The 14665-nt window shown below is 60.0% G+C and overlaps 2 protein-coding genes across 7 annotated transcripts in view; one reads left to right on the top strand and one right to left on the bottom strand.

Moving 5' to 3' along the window:
- Positions 1-955: 955 nt before the first annotated feature.
- On the bottom strand, positions 956-7737 carry BACE1 (beta-secretase 1). The gene is made up of 9 exons (XM_066203286.1): positions 7477-7737; positions 4069-4157; positions 3694-3910; positions 3370-3507; positions 3153-3287; positions 2931-3032; positions 2659-2808; positions 2341-2512; positions 956-2259 (listed from the first exon to the last, which is right to left on the bottom strand). The coding sequence occupies exons 1-9, from the start codon at positions 7720-7722 to the stop codon at positions 2018-2020; spliced, it is 1491 nt and encodes a 496-aa protein (XP_066059383.1). The 5' UTR covers positions 7723-7737; the 3' UTR covers positions 956-2017.
- A 444-nt stretch (positions 7738-8181) lies between these two features.
- The window catches only part of CEP164 (centrosomal protein 164), a 29007-nt gene continuing 22523 nt past the window's right edge, over positions 8182-14665 (top strand). For 2 of the 6 annotated variants that reach the window (XM_066203433.1, XM_066203431.1), the window contains exons 1-8: positions 8591-9406; positions 9822-9908; positions 10215-10326; positions 10651-10891; positions 11232-11384; positions 12044-12172; positions 12475-12552; positions 14338-14457. In XM_066203433.1, coding sequence (XP_066059530.1) covers positions 9271-9406; positions 9822-9908; positions 10215-10326; positions 10651-10891; positions 11232-11384; positions 12044-12172; positions 12475-12552; positions 14338-14457 — 1056 coding nt within the window. In that variant the 5' untranslated portion in view covers positions 8591-9270. Of the gene's footprint in view, positions 8406-8590; positions 9407-9821; positions 9909-10214; positions 10327-10650; positions 10892-11231; positions 11385-12043; positions 12173-12474; positions 12553-14337; positions 14458-14665 lie in introns of those variants that run through there. The other 4 variants (XM_066203435.1, XM_066203432.1, XM_066203434.1 and 1 more) reach the window with 4 other exon arrangements.

Genomic DNA, 14665 nt, shown 5'->3' with positions numbered 1-14665 from the left:
GGCAGTGGTCCACAACAGAGTCTCTGGGGTCCTGGGCAGGCACGAGGGTGGGGGGAGAACGTTCCCTCTTGCAGGGAGTGGCTGGGTGCGGGTTTGGAGCGAGGCTTGGGGCGCGGTGGGGGTGAGCAGGGGCAGTGTGGGGGCTGTTGTGGCAGTGCCCCATGCGAGGGCTGGCTGGTCTCCTACGCTGCCTGTTTCCTGGCTCCCTCGCTGCTTTCCCAAAGAAACGTTTGGCTGCAGGATTTAGTTAACGAGCTTCACGCTCCGTGATTGCTGTGGGTCCTGTCTGTCCCTGCCTGACCCGGTGGCTCTGCAGGGCAGCTGCCAGCTCGGCCCTGGCACTGCAGGTATCCTCTCTTGGTTCAGGGAGGAGTGATGCCTTTGAATTGTGGAATCTCCGTGTTTGAGCTCTTTCCTATCCAGACTGGAGGCAGAGAAGCAAGGGAATACAGCACTACCACTGCCTGCAAGGTCGCGGGTGTCTGCTCTGGGGAAGGGACGGTGATCCCGCAGCACGGGGAGGAGGGGCTGTCCTCACTCACTGGAAAATCGTCCCCGTGCTGCAGGGACACCACGAGGACACAGGTGCCTCCTGTGCTCAGGGTCCTTTGGGCTTGTGAGCCACTGCCCTGCGAGCTCCAGCCCTGCAGCCCCTCCTCGAACCAGCTGGGACCCCCTCACCATCCCGTGCTCCCACCAAACGCGCGGCTGCGGCGTCAGCCCTGGCCCTGCGTGGTGGCCGCGGTGGCCAATGACCGAGCAGAAGGCTAAAAAGATTTAAAAAAAAAACCCCAAAACCAAACAGGACTGACCCCTAATGTCGGAACAGTGGCTTTCAGGGCTGGAATTAAAAATAGAGATATATGGATGTATTGTACAGGTGAGAGGCGGCCGTGGTCTGTACACGTGGGACCGGCTCTGTACACGCTCTCAACGCGCAGCTGCGCTACCAGTGACACGCTTTGTAAAAAAAAAAAACAAACAACAAAATAAATACATCCATGTGTTTAAAAAACAATAAATGCTGCAGTTCCCACAGCTGCCGCCTGTCCCCAGGATGCCAGGGTGCCTCACAGCCAGGCCTGGACGTGTGGAGTGAGCAGAGAGGAGCTGCTGTGCCGTGGGATGTGCCGGCGGTGAGGTGGGGGGGCTGCAGGGGGGGCCCAGGCTCCCCTATGGCTTTTGAAGGGCTGGGTGGGCTGGGGAGCAGCCGGTGCCAGGGCTGGGAACTCCACTCCTGGCACCGGCTTCTGCATGGCAGCCGCTGCTGATGCTGGAAGCCAGGGCAGGGAGTTTCCCATCCCGTGTGGCCTGGGGACAGGATGGGTGCCTGCTCCTGCCTGTCCCAGGAGGATGCAGGGAGTCCTGGGGCTGGCAGCAGCGGGAGCAGAACTCGGGAAGGCAGGAAAATGCAGGGGAAATGCCAGAGTGAGCGGTGTATGGGCAGCAGGGTGGGAGGGAAAGCCCTGTCTGGGCAGCCCAGGCTGGCCCTGCAGGGCTGTCTCGGAAAAGCCCGAGGCTGGGGGGCTCCAGGATGATTCCCGGAGTCTGGCTCAGTGCAGGGAGTCACAGGGGAGACACAGCTGCAGCACAGCTCCCTACAGGAGAGCCTGGGCTGGCAGCTTCCCGGCGGGGCGAGCTGGAAAGGGATGCACAGGGATGGAAGGGGACAGGCAGGGGATGGCTCATCAGCGTCACTCCATCAAGCCAGGCAAGGCTGGGTGGGAGAGCTTGGGACAGCCCGTCCTGTCCTGGTGTTGGAGCAGAGAAGCCGCCCCCAGCTCCTGGGACCAGGCTGCTGCCCTCTCCCCCTGCCCAGCAGCCACGCTCTTGCTGCAGGTCCCAGCTGAACGGAGCTCGGGCCTGGGGCTCCCCCGGCTGCTGACCCTGACGGACACAGAGTCCCCAGGCCCCGGGCACAGGCTCTGAGCTCCCCACAGCACACTCCAGCCCCCGGAGCAAGGCCCCGGCCCTGCTGCCTCACCTGCGGCCCCGGGGCCGCGCCCGCGCTCCGCCCTCACTTCAGCAAGGAGATGTCGTCGGCGAAGTCGTCGTGGTCCCGCCGCAGGCAGCGGAAGCAGCGCCACTGGAACACCATGAGGCAGAGGGGCAGCATGAAGAGGGCGCAGATGGCCGCCATGACGTAGGCGATGGTCATCAGCGTGGACTCGTCCGTCTGCGGGATGTTGTAGCCGCAGTCCTCCATGTTGGAGTGCAGGTGGGGCCCGTCCACCGCCGCCGTCCGGAACTCATCGTGCGCTGTGGGTGGGGGAGGCAGGCTCTGGTCACCGCTCGCCCACGTCCCCTCCGTCCCCCGCCCGTCCCCGGGGCCCAGCTCACCGTGGCAGGCGCTGACGGCGAAGCCGATGCGCTTGCGGGCGCGGTCGAACACCACGTAGAAGCCCTCCATGATCACGGCGCCCATGACGGTGCCCGTGGAGGACTGGGAGATGGCAAACTTGTAGCAGTCGTCCTGAGAGGTGGCCACGTCCTCCACCGGGCGCAGGTATTGCTGCAGGGGCAGAGGAGCCGTCAGGGAAGGGGACAGGGGAGGCAGCTGTGTCCACCCAGAGGGGTCCTGCCTGTGCTGCCCTCTCCAGCCCCTGGGAGAGGGGGTCTCCCGCTCCCTGGGCAGGGTCTGGCCCGGCCGACACTCACCTGGGGCAGGATGGTGATCCGGAAGGACTGGTTGGTGGCCTCCCCCATCAGGTAGAGGGACAGGACCGGGAAGATGTGCCAGGGGGTGGTGCCGACCTGCCAGCAAACCAGCTGCTCCCCCAGCCAGAAGCCGTCTGGGAACTTCTCCGTCTACCAGAGGGAAAGGGAAAGTGAGCTGGGCCAAGCAGAGGTTCCGGGCTGGTGAGGGGCAGCCACATGCCCACAGCCCTGCCCTGGGCCGTGCCCACGGGGAAGGGATGGGTTCCACTGACCGAAGACGCTGTTTTGATGGATTTCACAGCAGCCTCAAACACCTTCTTCGGCAGCCTGAGGTTGGTGGTCCCGCTGTCCACAATGCTCTTGTCGTAGTTGTACTGGGGGCAGAGGAGGAGGGGTGACCCAGGAGCAGGACCCCAGCCCCACTCCCCTCCCAGCCCCCTCTGACCAACGGTGGGCGCCTCCAGCGCCTGTGGGGAAGGTCCACCACTGCTCACCTCTTTGCAGTCCATGTTCAGGTCCTGCCCGTTGACCTCCAGCTTGACGATGATGACCTCGTAGTACCACTCCTTGCGGATGGGGGTGTACCAGATGTCCCCCACGTACAGCGAGCGGTCGATGCCACCGATGATCTGCAGAGGAGACAGAAGGGCGCTGCCACCACGCGCTGGCAGCGCCACGAGGGAGCCCCCCAGCCCCCTGTGGAGCGCTCACCATGCTGCCTCCCACCGAGGCCACGGCCTCTGTCTCGTTGGGAGAGAAGCCTGTCCCGCAGAGCTGCAGGGAGAAGATGTTGGGCACCCGCGTCTGCTTCACCAGGGAGTCAAAGAAGGGCTCCAGGCTGTCGTCAGGCTGGTGGGAGGAGAAAGCAGAGGCAGGACGGGGATGCGTCAGTGCTGTCCCTTCTCCAGGAACTCTCTGTGCCCAAGGGACTTCCCCTCAACAGCACTGCTGTGCCCCAGGGGACAAACAGGGACAAGGAAAAAGGCAACTGAAGCGTTTCTGTGCACACATCCAGGACTGTCAGCCAGGACTCACCCGGGCAATCTCGGCATACGCCAGCCCCAGGATCCCTTCCCAGTTGGAGCCATTGATGAAGAATTTGTCTGACTCCGTGATGGCAGCGATGTTGGCTCTGACAGTGACGTTGGGGCCGTGGGGGATGGTGACGAGGTCAGTGCCCAGCTCCCCTTCCCACTTGCCCTGGGTGTAGGGCACGTACACCCCCTTCCGCAGGTCGCGGTAGGTGCTGGACCTGCAACGGCGGCAAAGGGACGGGTGAGACCAGCAGGGTTTCTGTGGATCCGGCCATTCCAGAGGCCAGGTCGTACCTGGCAGGGTCTGGCCACGCCTCCAGCAAGGAGAAGCAGTGTGCCTGAGAGGCTGTGCTCCGTGTCCCCCCAGAATACTCACAGCTGCCGCTGGTAGTATCTCCGGAGGAAGGGGTGCGGTGCAGCTCCCACAGCAAAGTTACTGCTCCCCGTGTCCACCAGGATATTCAGCTGGAGAAGGAGGAGAGACAGGAAGGCTCATGAGTGCAGTTTTGTTGTGCCCAGAGAGGAGAGAAGGAGGTGGTGGAGCAGGAGGCAGCGACATCAGGGAGTTGCACAAAAAGCAAACATAATGCAGCACTGTGCAAACAGAGCGTGAGCTCCTCGCTCAGCACGGCCTGGCCTCAGCCCCCAAATCCACAGGCAGGATTTGGGAAGCACTTGGCAGGTGTCAGGGGGCCGGAGAGCAGCAGCAGCCACACAGGGCGCACAGGTTCTCCTTGCCAGGAAAGCAGATTTGCTGGCACAGCCAGCCGGTGGGAAGGATGGCTGGTGGGCAGCCCCCGCAGATCCCCGTGCCCGCTAATCGCCACCCATATGCCGAGCCCTGCTCCTGATTCATTCCTGCCTGGGCAGGATTACCAGGTTTGGCAAACATCCCACTGGCAGGGCCAGGAGCGGGCCAGCCAGACCCTGCCCTCAGCTGACCTGTGCCTGCAGCCCCAGTGGGATAACCCGGGTAGGATTGTTGGGGTGGGATGGCCCGGGTAGGATTGTCGGGGTGGGATGGCCCGGGTGGGATGGCCCGGGTGGGATGGCCCGGGTGGGACTGCCCGGGTGTCGGAGGGGCTGTCGGAGCCTCCTGGCTTTGCTGGGCAGCAGAGCTCAGGGTGAGCCCTGGCCCCAGACCCAGGAGCTGTTTCACAGCACCAGCCGGGGCAGCAGCACCAGGGCTTTGGCCCTTAATCTGTGGAGTCAGAGGGAGGGGAAGGAGGTTAATGCGCTTGTGTTAATCGCAGGAGCACCGGCTGCAGCTCCCTGACAGGGGCTGGCATGTCCTGAGTGCCCCAGCTCCTTCTCCCTGCCAAGGGGAATGTTTCAGGCCGTGGGTAAAGATCAGAGCAGCACGTTCAGCCCCCCAATACCGACCCCGGGTGGGTGCCAGCTCAGCTGCCACCACACAGCCTGGCAACCCAGCACCTGCGCCATTCCCAGGGCTGTTCCTGGAGCTGTGGGTGGGTCATAAGGGGACACCTGCTCTGTCTCCAATCCCCAGGGCAGCCAGAGGAGAGTGGTTTCCCTGGAGAAGGACCTGCTAAGCTGATGCTGCAGGGAGAGGAGGCAGGGAGGGCTTTTACTCTCACAGGCTCCATCCTGCTGAAGGGGCCACGCACAAGACCCACGTGGAGAGGACCCAGATCCTCGAGACTCAGCCCAGCCATCCATTCAGGCCAGGACATGGCACGTGAACTGGCGAGGCCAAGACATGTGTGGCAGGGACACTGCCTGAAACCTGTCCCTGGAAGTGACAGCCCCTCCAGGCACCTCGGCAGCAGCACTGGCTCTGCGCCACGCGTGTCCCCAGAGCTGTGTGCTGCTCCTGGGGCACCAAGCCTGTGCCATCTGTCCCAAGGCACCGGCTCCTGCTGCCTGGCTCACCCCTCTCCCCTGTGTGCTCATGAATCAGCCCGTTCTGGGGAGCCAGGGAAACCAACATGCTTGGACACATGGAATGTGTGAGCAATCGGCTGCTGACGGTGACTTGGCAGCGCAGCACGGCTCCGAACCAAGATTAAAATAAAGGGGATACAGAAACCTCCTTGTCAGCATGGGGAAGGTGAAAGGAAAGGTGAGGAGACGGATCATCATCTCCCTGCTTCGTGTGAGCCTTTGGGAAGGATGCACGCACCCCCCCCCCCCGGGGCAAACACGCTCCCAATTTCCTGCGGAGGCACAGCCAAACTCTTTCATATGAATCCTCTCATTCCATTGCAATGCCTGGAGGGATTTTGCTCCCGCGCACACACACACACAGACACATGCACAGGCACCACGTTTGCATTTGGAAGCAATCCAAGGCTGGAAGATGCTGCCCCAAAGGGTGACTGGCTCGGGAACACGCGAGTGCCTGGGAACAGGTGGTTCACACGGAAATTATCTGGCAGCTGCGACACGTGGCAGGCAGGAGATGATGAAATCACGTTTAAAACTAGATTTCAGAAATAATCTCCTCCTTTTTTTTTTTTTTTTTCCCCTAAACACACCCTGCCAGAGCAGGCAATAAATCCCAGGCACACAGGGACAACACAGTAGTGCTCCCAGAGATCCAACTTCCACGGCAGTGGTATCATTCCTCCGTCCACATCTTACTCCCATCGCTGTCTCCCACCACGCACACAGAGCACAGCCAGCTCGTGGGGAAAAGCCAGCCTTTATTTCAGAGCCTGTGTGGGTGCTGGCTGTTCTGGCAGCACCCAGAAAGTGGTGATGGCAGGCACGAGGGAATGTGGCCCTGCGCTGGGAGGAACCTGGAGCTTTGATCACCAAGCTCGAACCCTGGGCCAGACTTGTTGCTGGTGACAACGGGGATCAGGATGGGCACAAAAGGATTTAGCAGCAGGAACCTCCCTGATCTCATCCATAGAAGAGGGGAGGAGCTGGTCACCCTGTGCAGTGACTGGCACCTGGCCCTCAGTATTCCCTGTCCCTGTCCCCAGGGCGCAGGCACACGGTGCCTCATGAGCTGGGCAGCATGTGAGGGATGCTGACAAAAAGATGGAGCGGGATCAGAGCCTGGTGACGCACCAACGCCTGCTCTGCCTGCCCTGTGGGCTCCCTTTCCATCCAGGCCATCCCATTTTCCTGCACTTTGCCTCCCCACGCTTCCCCAACTCCTGCGCAGCGAAAACCGTCACGAGGTCCCCGGGAAAACCGAGCTCTGCAGGATTTCTGGAGCATTTCCCCCGGCCGGGAGCAGCACACGGAGCCAGGCAGGGAGGGACTGCCGAGCTCGGTTTGGCCGTGGGCTCCGCCGCGGCTGCATGTGCCCGCTCCAGGCGGGCACGGGGCTGCGCTGCCACATCCCACCCCGCTGCCGCCCACACCCCGCGCCAGCTCCAGCGGCATCCTTCGGCTCGGGAGCGGGGATGGAGGCAGGGAGGGAGGGATGGCGGGAGGGATGGTGCGGGAAGGGAGGGATGGAGGGATGCAGCCGGGCTCGCCCGCACGGAGAGGGACACGCAGCACCGGCCCGGAGCGCCCGGGCAGCCCCGGGAGCGCTGGGGTCACCTTCGGCGGGCGCCTGCGGTCAGTCTTAGCCGAAAGCCAGCAGGAAAAGCATCACCGGAGCGACGAGGAGCAGGAATGCCGCCCGGGCCGTGCGGCGAGAGCCACGCGAAGCCATGGTGGCACCCGCAGCGCCTCTGCTCCGCGCCCCGCAGCCCCGCACCGGGCCGGAGGGGCACCCGCAGCCCCCGGGGGTGCGGGGAATGCAGGGGATGGAGGGAGATGCGGGGGATGCCAGAGATGCGGGCATCCCCTCCCACCTCACCTTCTGCGGGGGGCTGCCCACCGTCATCTCCACGTAGTACCCCTGGCCGGACTTGCCCCGCAGGTTGTCGATCATGTCCACGAAGCTGCCGGCGCTGTCGGGCTCGGTGTCCAGCGGCGCCCGGCGCTGCCGGAGCCCCGACGGCGGGGCCGCGCCGCCCCGCAGCGGCAGCCGGATGCGCGGCGGGGCCGGGAGGGCGCGCAGAACCCCCAGCCACAGCAGCAGCCAGGGCCAGGCGGGCGCCATGGCCGCGGGGAGGCCTCGGGGGACGCGGTCAGCGGGCCCGCAGCGCCCCGCGCCTCGGCGGGGCGGCCGCGCCGGGGCGGGCGGGCGGCGCGGCGGCGGCGGGCATGGCGGCGCGCACGGACCCGCCCCGGAAAGCCCGCCCGCCGGCGGAAGCGCTCACCGAGAGACCCGCCCCGGCCCTGCCCGGTGCCCCCGGCCCTTTCCCGGCCCCCCTGCCCGTCCCCGTCCCGCAGCCCCGCCCGGCCCCGCCCCGCCGGGACACTCCGGGACGCGCCGGGACGCGCCGCGGGCGGTACCCACGCGTCGCCATGGCAACCGCAGCCCCCGGCGGCCCCGCCGCGGTGACGTCATGCATCCCTCCTCCCCGACCACCAATCGGGCGCCGAGCATCTCCCCGCCGACCAATGGCGGGCAGGGGGCGGGCCCTGGCGCAGCGGCCGCGGCGGGTCCCGCGCTCCGGGTAACCGGCGGCGCCCGCGGAACGTCGGGCACGACCCGCGCCACCGGGAGCGGCGGGCGGGGAGGGTCCCCACAGCAGCAGCGGACCCGGGCCCCGGCCCGAGGAGGCTCCCCTCGGTGAGCGGAGGCTGCGGGGGGCGGCCCCGCGCCGCGCGGTTCCGGCCTCCCGCCCCCACCGGGGTCTGCAGTCCTGGCTGTGCGTGTGTCGCGTGGGTGCTGTCGGGGTAAGGGCGAAAACGGCTTTTTTTCTCCCTATTTTAAAAATACGCTATTAGCCAGAGCTGTTTGTCCTCCTTGCCAGCGGCGCTTTTTCAAACGTGGCTCCGGGCTGGCGCGGCGGCGGCTGCACTGAGGCTTCGGTTCTCTTTGCGTAGAGATACAGAACGGTATTCCGTTGGAAGGGACCTGAAAATCATCCCGTTCCACCCCCGTGCCGTGGGCGGGGCGCCTTCCTGTATCCCACCTTGCTCCAAGCCCCGTCCAACCTGGCCTTGAATACTCGAAGGGATAGGGCAGCCACAGCCTCTCCGGGCACTCTCTGCCGGGGTCTCACCACCCTCACAGGAAAGAATTCCCTCCACAGATCTCACCTAGATCCTCCACTTTTAGTTTAAGACCGTTCCCCCTTGTCCCCATCTATTATAGCTGCCCCTCAAGCACTGAAAGGTCGCACTAAGGTCTCCCCATAGGTGGCGGGGCAGTCTCCGAGAGAGGAGTGAGCCCAGAATTCATCCCCCGGTGCCGACGCCAGGGGTGGGAGACGGGGCTGAGATAGTTTTGGGAGAGGAAAACAGCAACAGAAGGCCTCGAGTGAGTTACCCACATCCAGATGCTCTGACTGGGGACATTTGGGAGGGGGAGTGATGCTGGTTTGGTTTGGGTGGCCTGAGAATGTCTTCACCTGGGAACTGCCAGGATTAGTTGCTGCTTCTGAGACTTACTTTACATAAGAGTTATAAGCACAGGGTGGGCTGAGGACACAGGGAGGTGATGGCCATGTCACAGGCGGTGATGCTGCTCTGGGTGATTATCACTGGGGGTACCTGGCAGGTACCACAGCCCCCTGGGTCTCACGAGGAAAGCTGAGGAATGCTTTTTGCACTGACAGTTTGGGGGGGGCGGTTTAGGCTGAAATGTCTGACCTTGGCATTCAATTGTGTGTTTGAGCAGCGGTTGTGGTCCCCCAGTGCTTGTGCTGGCCAAATGTGGCAACCCAGAGTCACAGGTGAGGATGTTTGGGGTGAGGTGGGTGAATTCCAACTGCGTGAACCGGTGCTGGGTGGGTTGCAAGGGCCCAGCTGTGGTGTGGTTTGTGAGTTAAATCACGAAGCAATGCTTTGGGAAAGTTGCTGGCTTTCTCTTTCTTATCTTTCTCATTTCAGCTCATTTTTTATCTGGTTAAAAAGTGCCTAAAGCACCTTTCCTGTAGAAACTGGAAAGCCTGGGGGAGCGGATTTATAACTTGGTGCCACTTGAGCTCTGCTCCGTGATTCCACAGCCCTCGGGAGTGTGTGTGGAAGCTCTTTGGTTTGGTTTTGCTGTGTGTGCTGTAGTGGAAGGGCTCTGCCACGTGCTGGGGAGGAGAAGTTTTGTTTTCTGAGGGCAGTTGTGACTCTGTGCTGGTTCCTCCCCGCTGCCAGTTGCGGGATCCATGGCAGGAGCCGTGTGCATCGGGGACCAGCTCATTCTGGAAGAAGAGGACAACGAATACATTCCTAAGGAGCACGGTGAGTGAGGCCCATCTTCCCAGGAGCTGGCAGAAGGAAATTCAGGCATGCAGGTCACTTCTAGGTGTATTCAGAGAACAGGAATTGGTTTCTGAGGAACCAGTTCAGAATTGGGTGGAGAGGGTAGAATACACGGGATTTTAGCAGAGCTGAATGTCACTTTGTGGTGTCACACAGCGCTTTGCTGCCGGCTTGGGGCAGCTTTGTTTTGTGCTCAGCATCTCCCAGCGTGCCCACAGCTTTAGCTGAGGAGGGTGGCTCTGTTGGGCAGACCAACTTCAGAGATTCCTCTTGTGTTTCCCCCAGAAATCCGGAGCTTTGCGCCAACAATCGGGATTGACCCCGACAAGGAGTCGGAGCTGCTGTGGCTGGCCAGGGAGTGCTTGGTGACCCCGCTGCCCCCGGAGTGGAAGGCCTGGTGAGAGCCCTGGCTGTGCTGGGGCATTCCCAGTGACAGGACAAGGGGAAGCGCTTCCAGCTGGCAGAGAATAGGGTTAGATGGGCTAGCAGGAGTTCAGGGCTTTTTGGGGTGGCAGAAGAAGGGGAAAAACCATTTGGGAAGCTGGATATGAGCATCCTGGGAGAGCTGCTTCCCACACTGGTACAGTTTTGGCCTCATGGAGACATCAGACTCCTCTTCCCTGAGCTTCAGGTGCTCACGCCATCAGCAAAGATGTCCTGGCCTGTGCAGCTGTATTTTTAACGTGCTCTTTCACATTTTCCTGCTGTTTTTGCTGTGCAGCCAAGACATTGGGGGCGGTAACATCTATTACTTCAACTTTGAAAATGGCTGCTCCATGTGGGAGCATCCCTGTGATGAGCACTACAAGCAGCTGGTCATCCAGGAGAGGGAGAAGCTGCTGGCACGGGGCGGCTTGAAGAAGGAAAAGAAGGAGAAAAAAGAGAAGAAGGACAAGAAAGAGAAGAAGGAGAAGAAGAAGAAGAAGGACAAGAAGGAGAAGCAGTTCCTGAAGCAGCGCCCTGTGAGTAGGCTCTGCCTGCAGTGCTGCTGGGGAGGGCTGGGCAGGGGATGGACAAGTGCCCTGTGACCCCAAACCCAGCTGGGCCAGGAGCACTGAGGACAGAACCACCTTGAATTTTGGCTGTTAGACACTCTGCAGTAAACACACACTCTTGGTGTGTCTGGGAGGGAGAGGAGCATTTGGGAAGCAAAATGTGTGAGTAAATCAAACCCTGTTTCCTCACCTGTCCCGTGTGCTGGTGCCTGCTGGGTGTGGGGTCTCTGTTTGTCCCGTTCCAAGGCCAGGAGTGTGAGCTGCACACCTGTGCTGTCCTGCCAGTGACTTCCCTGTGCTTCTCCAGCCCCCAGGCTCCCACCTGGCGCCCATCCAGCCTCCCCTGGGCACCCTCTCTCCTCTCCGTGGCCTCAGCCCGTCTTCATCCGTCGCCCTTCGAGGGTCCCTGGACCTGGAGAATGTGCTGGACTCCAGCCTCACCCCCAGGGAAGAAACTCTGGTGAGGCTCCCTCTTCCCTGGGAACGTGCCCTGGGAAGGACACTGCAAAGGGTCACAGGTGTGGGGACACTTAAATGACAGGGTTTGTGTTCTTCTGTCAGTTTGGAAGTACTGTTGTATGTTAAAAAACTCTATTTCTTTCCTTCTTCTATTTCTAGGGAGCCCAGTGCTAAATCAGTGGTGAGCTTTCTTCTGCTATGTTTAGCAGATTGAGAGAAATGTTTCAGTGACTGTTGCAGAGGAAAAAAAGTGTGTTAAGTTTCAGTAGAGTTTGGTGTCCAAACAAAGCGTGACAAACAATACCGACAATACAATTTCATAAACCATTTTCACTCTTCTATTTGAGAATAAAATTAAAAGAACTATGGTCCTGATGAATGTAAAGTTCACAACTATGTTCAGTGCTTTGTTTATTACTAGAAAGTGACCTGGGGATCAATAAAACTTGTTAAGTGGTAAGAAATTGACCTGTAAAGGAAGGCAAAGCAAAATATTTGCAAAACATAGACATAAACACCTTCAAAAATAAACAAACATGTTAAGTGGTAGGAAATCGATCTCCCTCCCAGAACCCAGCAGCTGCCCCGTGTCTCAGTGGGTCTCTTTCTCCCCTTTCCCGTTGTCTGACTTCTCACTTGCCTTTCTTCTGGCCTTCACAGCCTGCAGAGATCTGGAAGCCCACCGGCCGCACCAAGAACCTGCTGGATTTGATCTGTGAAGAGAAAAGTTCCCTGGACGTGGCAGCGCCAGAGAAATGGAGAAATGAAGAGGAAGAAAGTGAAAATGAGGTATTTGTGTGCCCTTGTAGCTGAAGCCTCCTGATGCTCCCCTGGTAATGGCTGTTCCATTTTCCCCTGGGCTTTCGTTTGTGCTCTCTCTTCTTTGTGCTGTTTGGTCCCCAAAAAGCACCTGATCCTATTTTCCCATGGTAAACCCCATAAACCAACATCTGCCACGGTGTCATTCCAAGGTGAATTTGCTGTAGCTGCATTGCCATGGCTCTGCTGCCTAATTTCACTGCTGGGGAACCCCTCCTGTGGCATTGCACAGGTCAGGACTCAGTTTTGGCCTTTTTTTAAAAATCTTTCAGAGTTTCCCTGGGACAACACGACTGTCAAAAAACGTGTACCTGGATGTTGAAGCCCTGGCAGGCAGCTTTGACTTTGAGGTAAGAGCACGGTGGTGGGATGGGCAGGGGAGGCTGCCCAGGTGGGAGAGGAGCTGTGGCAGGGGATGAGAGTGCAGGAATGGTGCCAGAGGGATGAGTTTCCTGTCATGCAGGAGCAGGAACAGCCTGGAGCAGAGTGATGGAGAGCAAGGCCCAGCTGCAGGGCTGGGGGGCTGTGAGCAGCCAGATGTGGCACACAGGGGACAGCGGGGTGGGCACTGAAGGGAGGTTTGTGCTTGGGGTGGTTGTGGTTTGGTAGCTGGGACTTGAGGAGACATCTTTGCACAGGCTGGAGCTTTGCTTCATCCTCAAGACAGGAAAAATAATGCCAGGTAGATGAAGCTGGCAAGGGAAAATCTGCTTTTCCAGGGTGGAAAAGGGTCTCCGGCGAGAGGTGCCACTGCACTTGATGTGGGAGGAAGGCTCAGTGAGGAGGAGGAGGAGGAGGAGGCACTGCCATCCTGCACGGGGTTTGTCAGGGGGTGTGGAGGGAAGGCTGAAGCTGCAGTGCTGGCTCTGGGAGAGGAGAGGGGATCGTCCTGTGGGAATGCTCTTGCGCTGTCACTCCTTCCGCAGGGATCTTCATGTGGGCTGCACGTGGCCGCTTTTCTGCGGCTGCACAAAACCTGGTTTTCTTTCTTCTTGCCCTGCTGATAAATCCCGTGGCTGAGACACTGAGCATTCAGCGCACCCAAGGCCTTGTGCAGGCTGTGCCGTGCTTTCCCTGCGCTTCCTTAGCCGGGATCAGGCTTAAGATGACAAGGGCACAATGGGAAGTGCGTTGTAAGCAGCTCCGGTGATTTGGCCCGACTGTTTGTGCTGACATTAATCCTTTCTCACCGCTTTGAAAAATCCTGTTCCAGTATCTGAAAGGCAAATTAATTTCTTTTTAAAGTGTTTTAGAGTATTTCCCTTATCCTTTTCACGGCGCACGAAAATTAAGCTGTAAAGTACTTTGCTGGAGAACCTATTCACGGTGCTGGGCAGGATCTGCAAAGGCTTATGCTAAAGTGGATGTGACAAAGAGAGCCCTGACTCTCTCATCTCCAGACAACAAGCAGCCTGTGGGGGCCCAATTCCTCGCTGAAATGTTAATGTGTGCAGGAACAAAGAGCTGTCCTGGCATTTCAATGCCGCGGGGATGGGGCTTCGGGAATCTATTATGGAATGGCAATTGCTGCCCAACAGCCAGGCTGTTAACCCAGATGGGTGATAGCCTAGTCCTGATGAGACAGCAGTGCTCCGCCTGGAAAACAGAATTCTTTTGGAGATCCATGAGATGGCAGTAGAAAAGCATTCCTGGGAGCGAGCCTCGGCCTGCTCCCGAGCAAAACAGGAGACAAGGGTTTGTGTAGCAAGTCCTGAGGGGAAATCTGAGCAGTACTGGGTGAAATCAGGAAACAAACCGGCTTCATGTAGCCCGTGGTCAGGGTTGGATGCCTGTATTCAAGGGAAATAGGTGGTTTTAGTGGCTTGCTGAGCCAGGATGTTGGGTGCAGTGGAGGCAGCAGCATCAGACACGGCTCGCAGGGAACCCGGGGCGGGAAGAGTCTGGAGGAATGGTGAATTCATGGAGCTGGCCAGCAGGAAAAGCAGCAGTGAAACATCCAACAGCTTGATGTTTGGGAATCTGGGCCTGTGAACTCCCAGGAAAGCTGTTCAGCTGGAGAGCTCTCTGCTCTAGGGTTGTGTGTGGTGGGTGCTGACCTGTCCCAGGTGGGCGAGTACTTCAGCTTGGGAAGGTGACGTGGGGAATTCTGCAAGTGCCTTTGTCCCCCTGCCTAGGAGAACAGCAGGGAGGAGCAGGAGGACCGTGGCAGCCCATCAGCTGGTGCTGCTGATGCTGCTGAAGCTGCTGCCCAGCCCCACGGGAGCCCCGAGGAGGAAGCTGCCAGCCTGGCAGAGGTGACAGTGGCTCCCTGGCATCCCCGTCCTGCTTGCACGGTGCCACCCAGGCTTTGCATGCAGTAGGCAGCTTCTGGTGTTGTGGTGTGTGTCTGCAGCTGCTCGGCTTCTTTCTGTTGTTGGTTCAAGTTTAATGCTGGTCACTGGAAGTAATGATTTGAGAGGCAGGAATCTCCCATCACTTAGTGCCACTCAGGGCAGGTAGAAC

The sequence above is a fragment of the Chamaea fasciata genome, unplaced genomic scaffold, assembly GCF_029207755.1.
Source record: "Chamaea fasciata isolate MVZ Bird 193981 ecotype frontalis unplaced genomic scaffold, bChaFas1.0.hap1 SCAF_24, whole genome shotgun sequence".
In the NCBI taxonomy this organism is placed as follows: Eukaryota; Metazoa; Chordata; class Aves; order Passeriformes; family Sylviidae; genus Chamaea; species Chamaea fasciata.
Note: the sequence above shows the minus strand (reverse complement) of the source record. Positions and strands in the feature narration are given on the sequence as shown.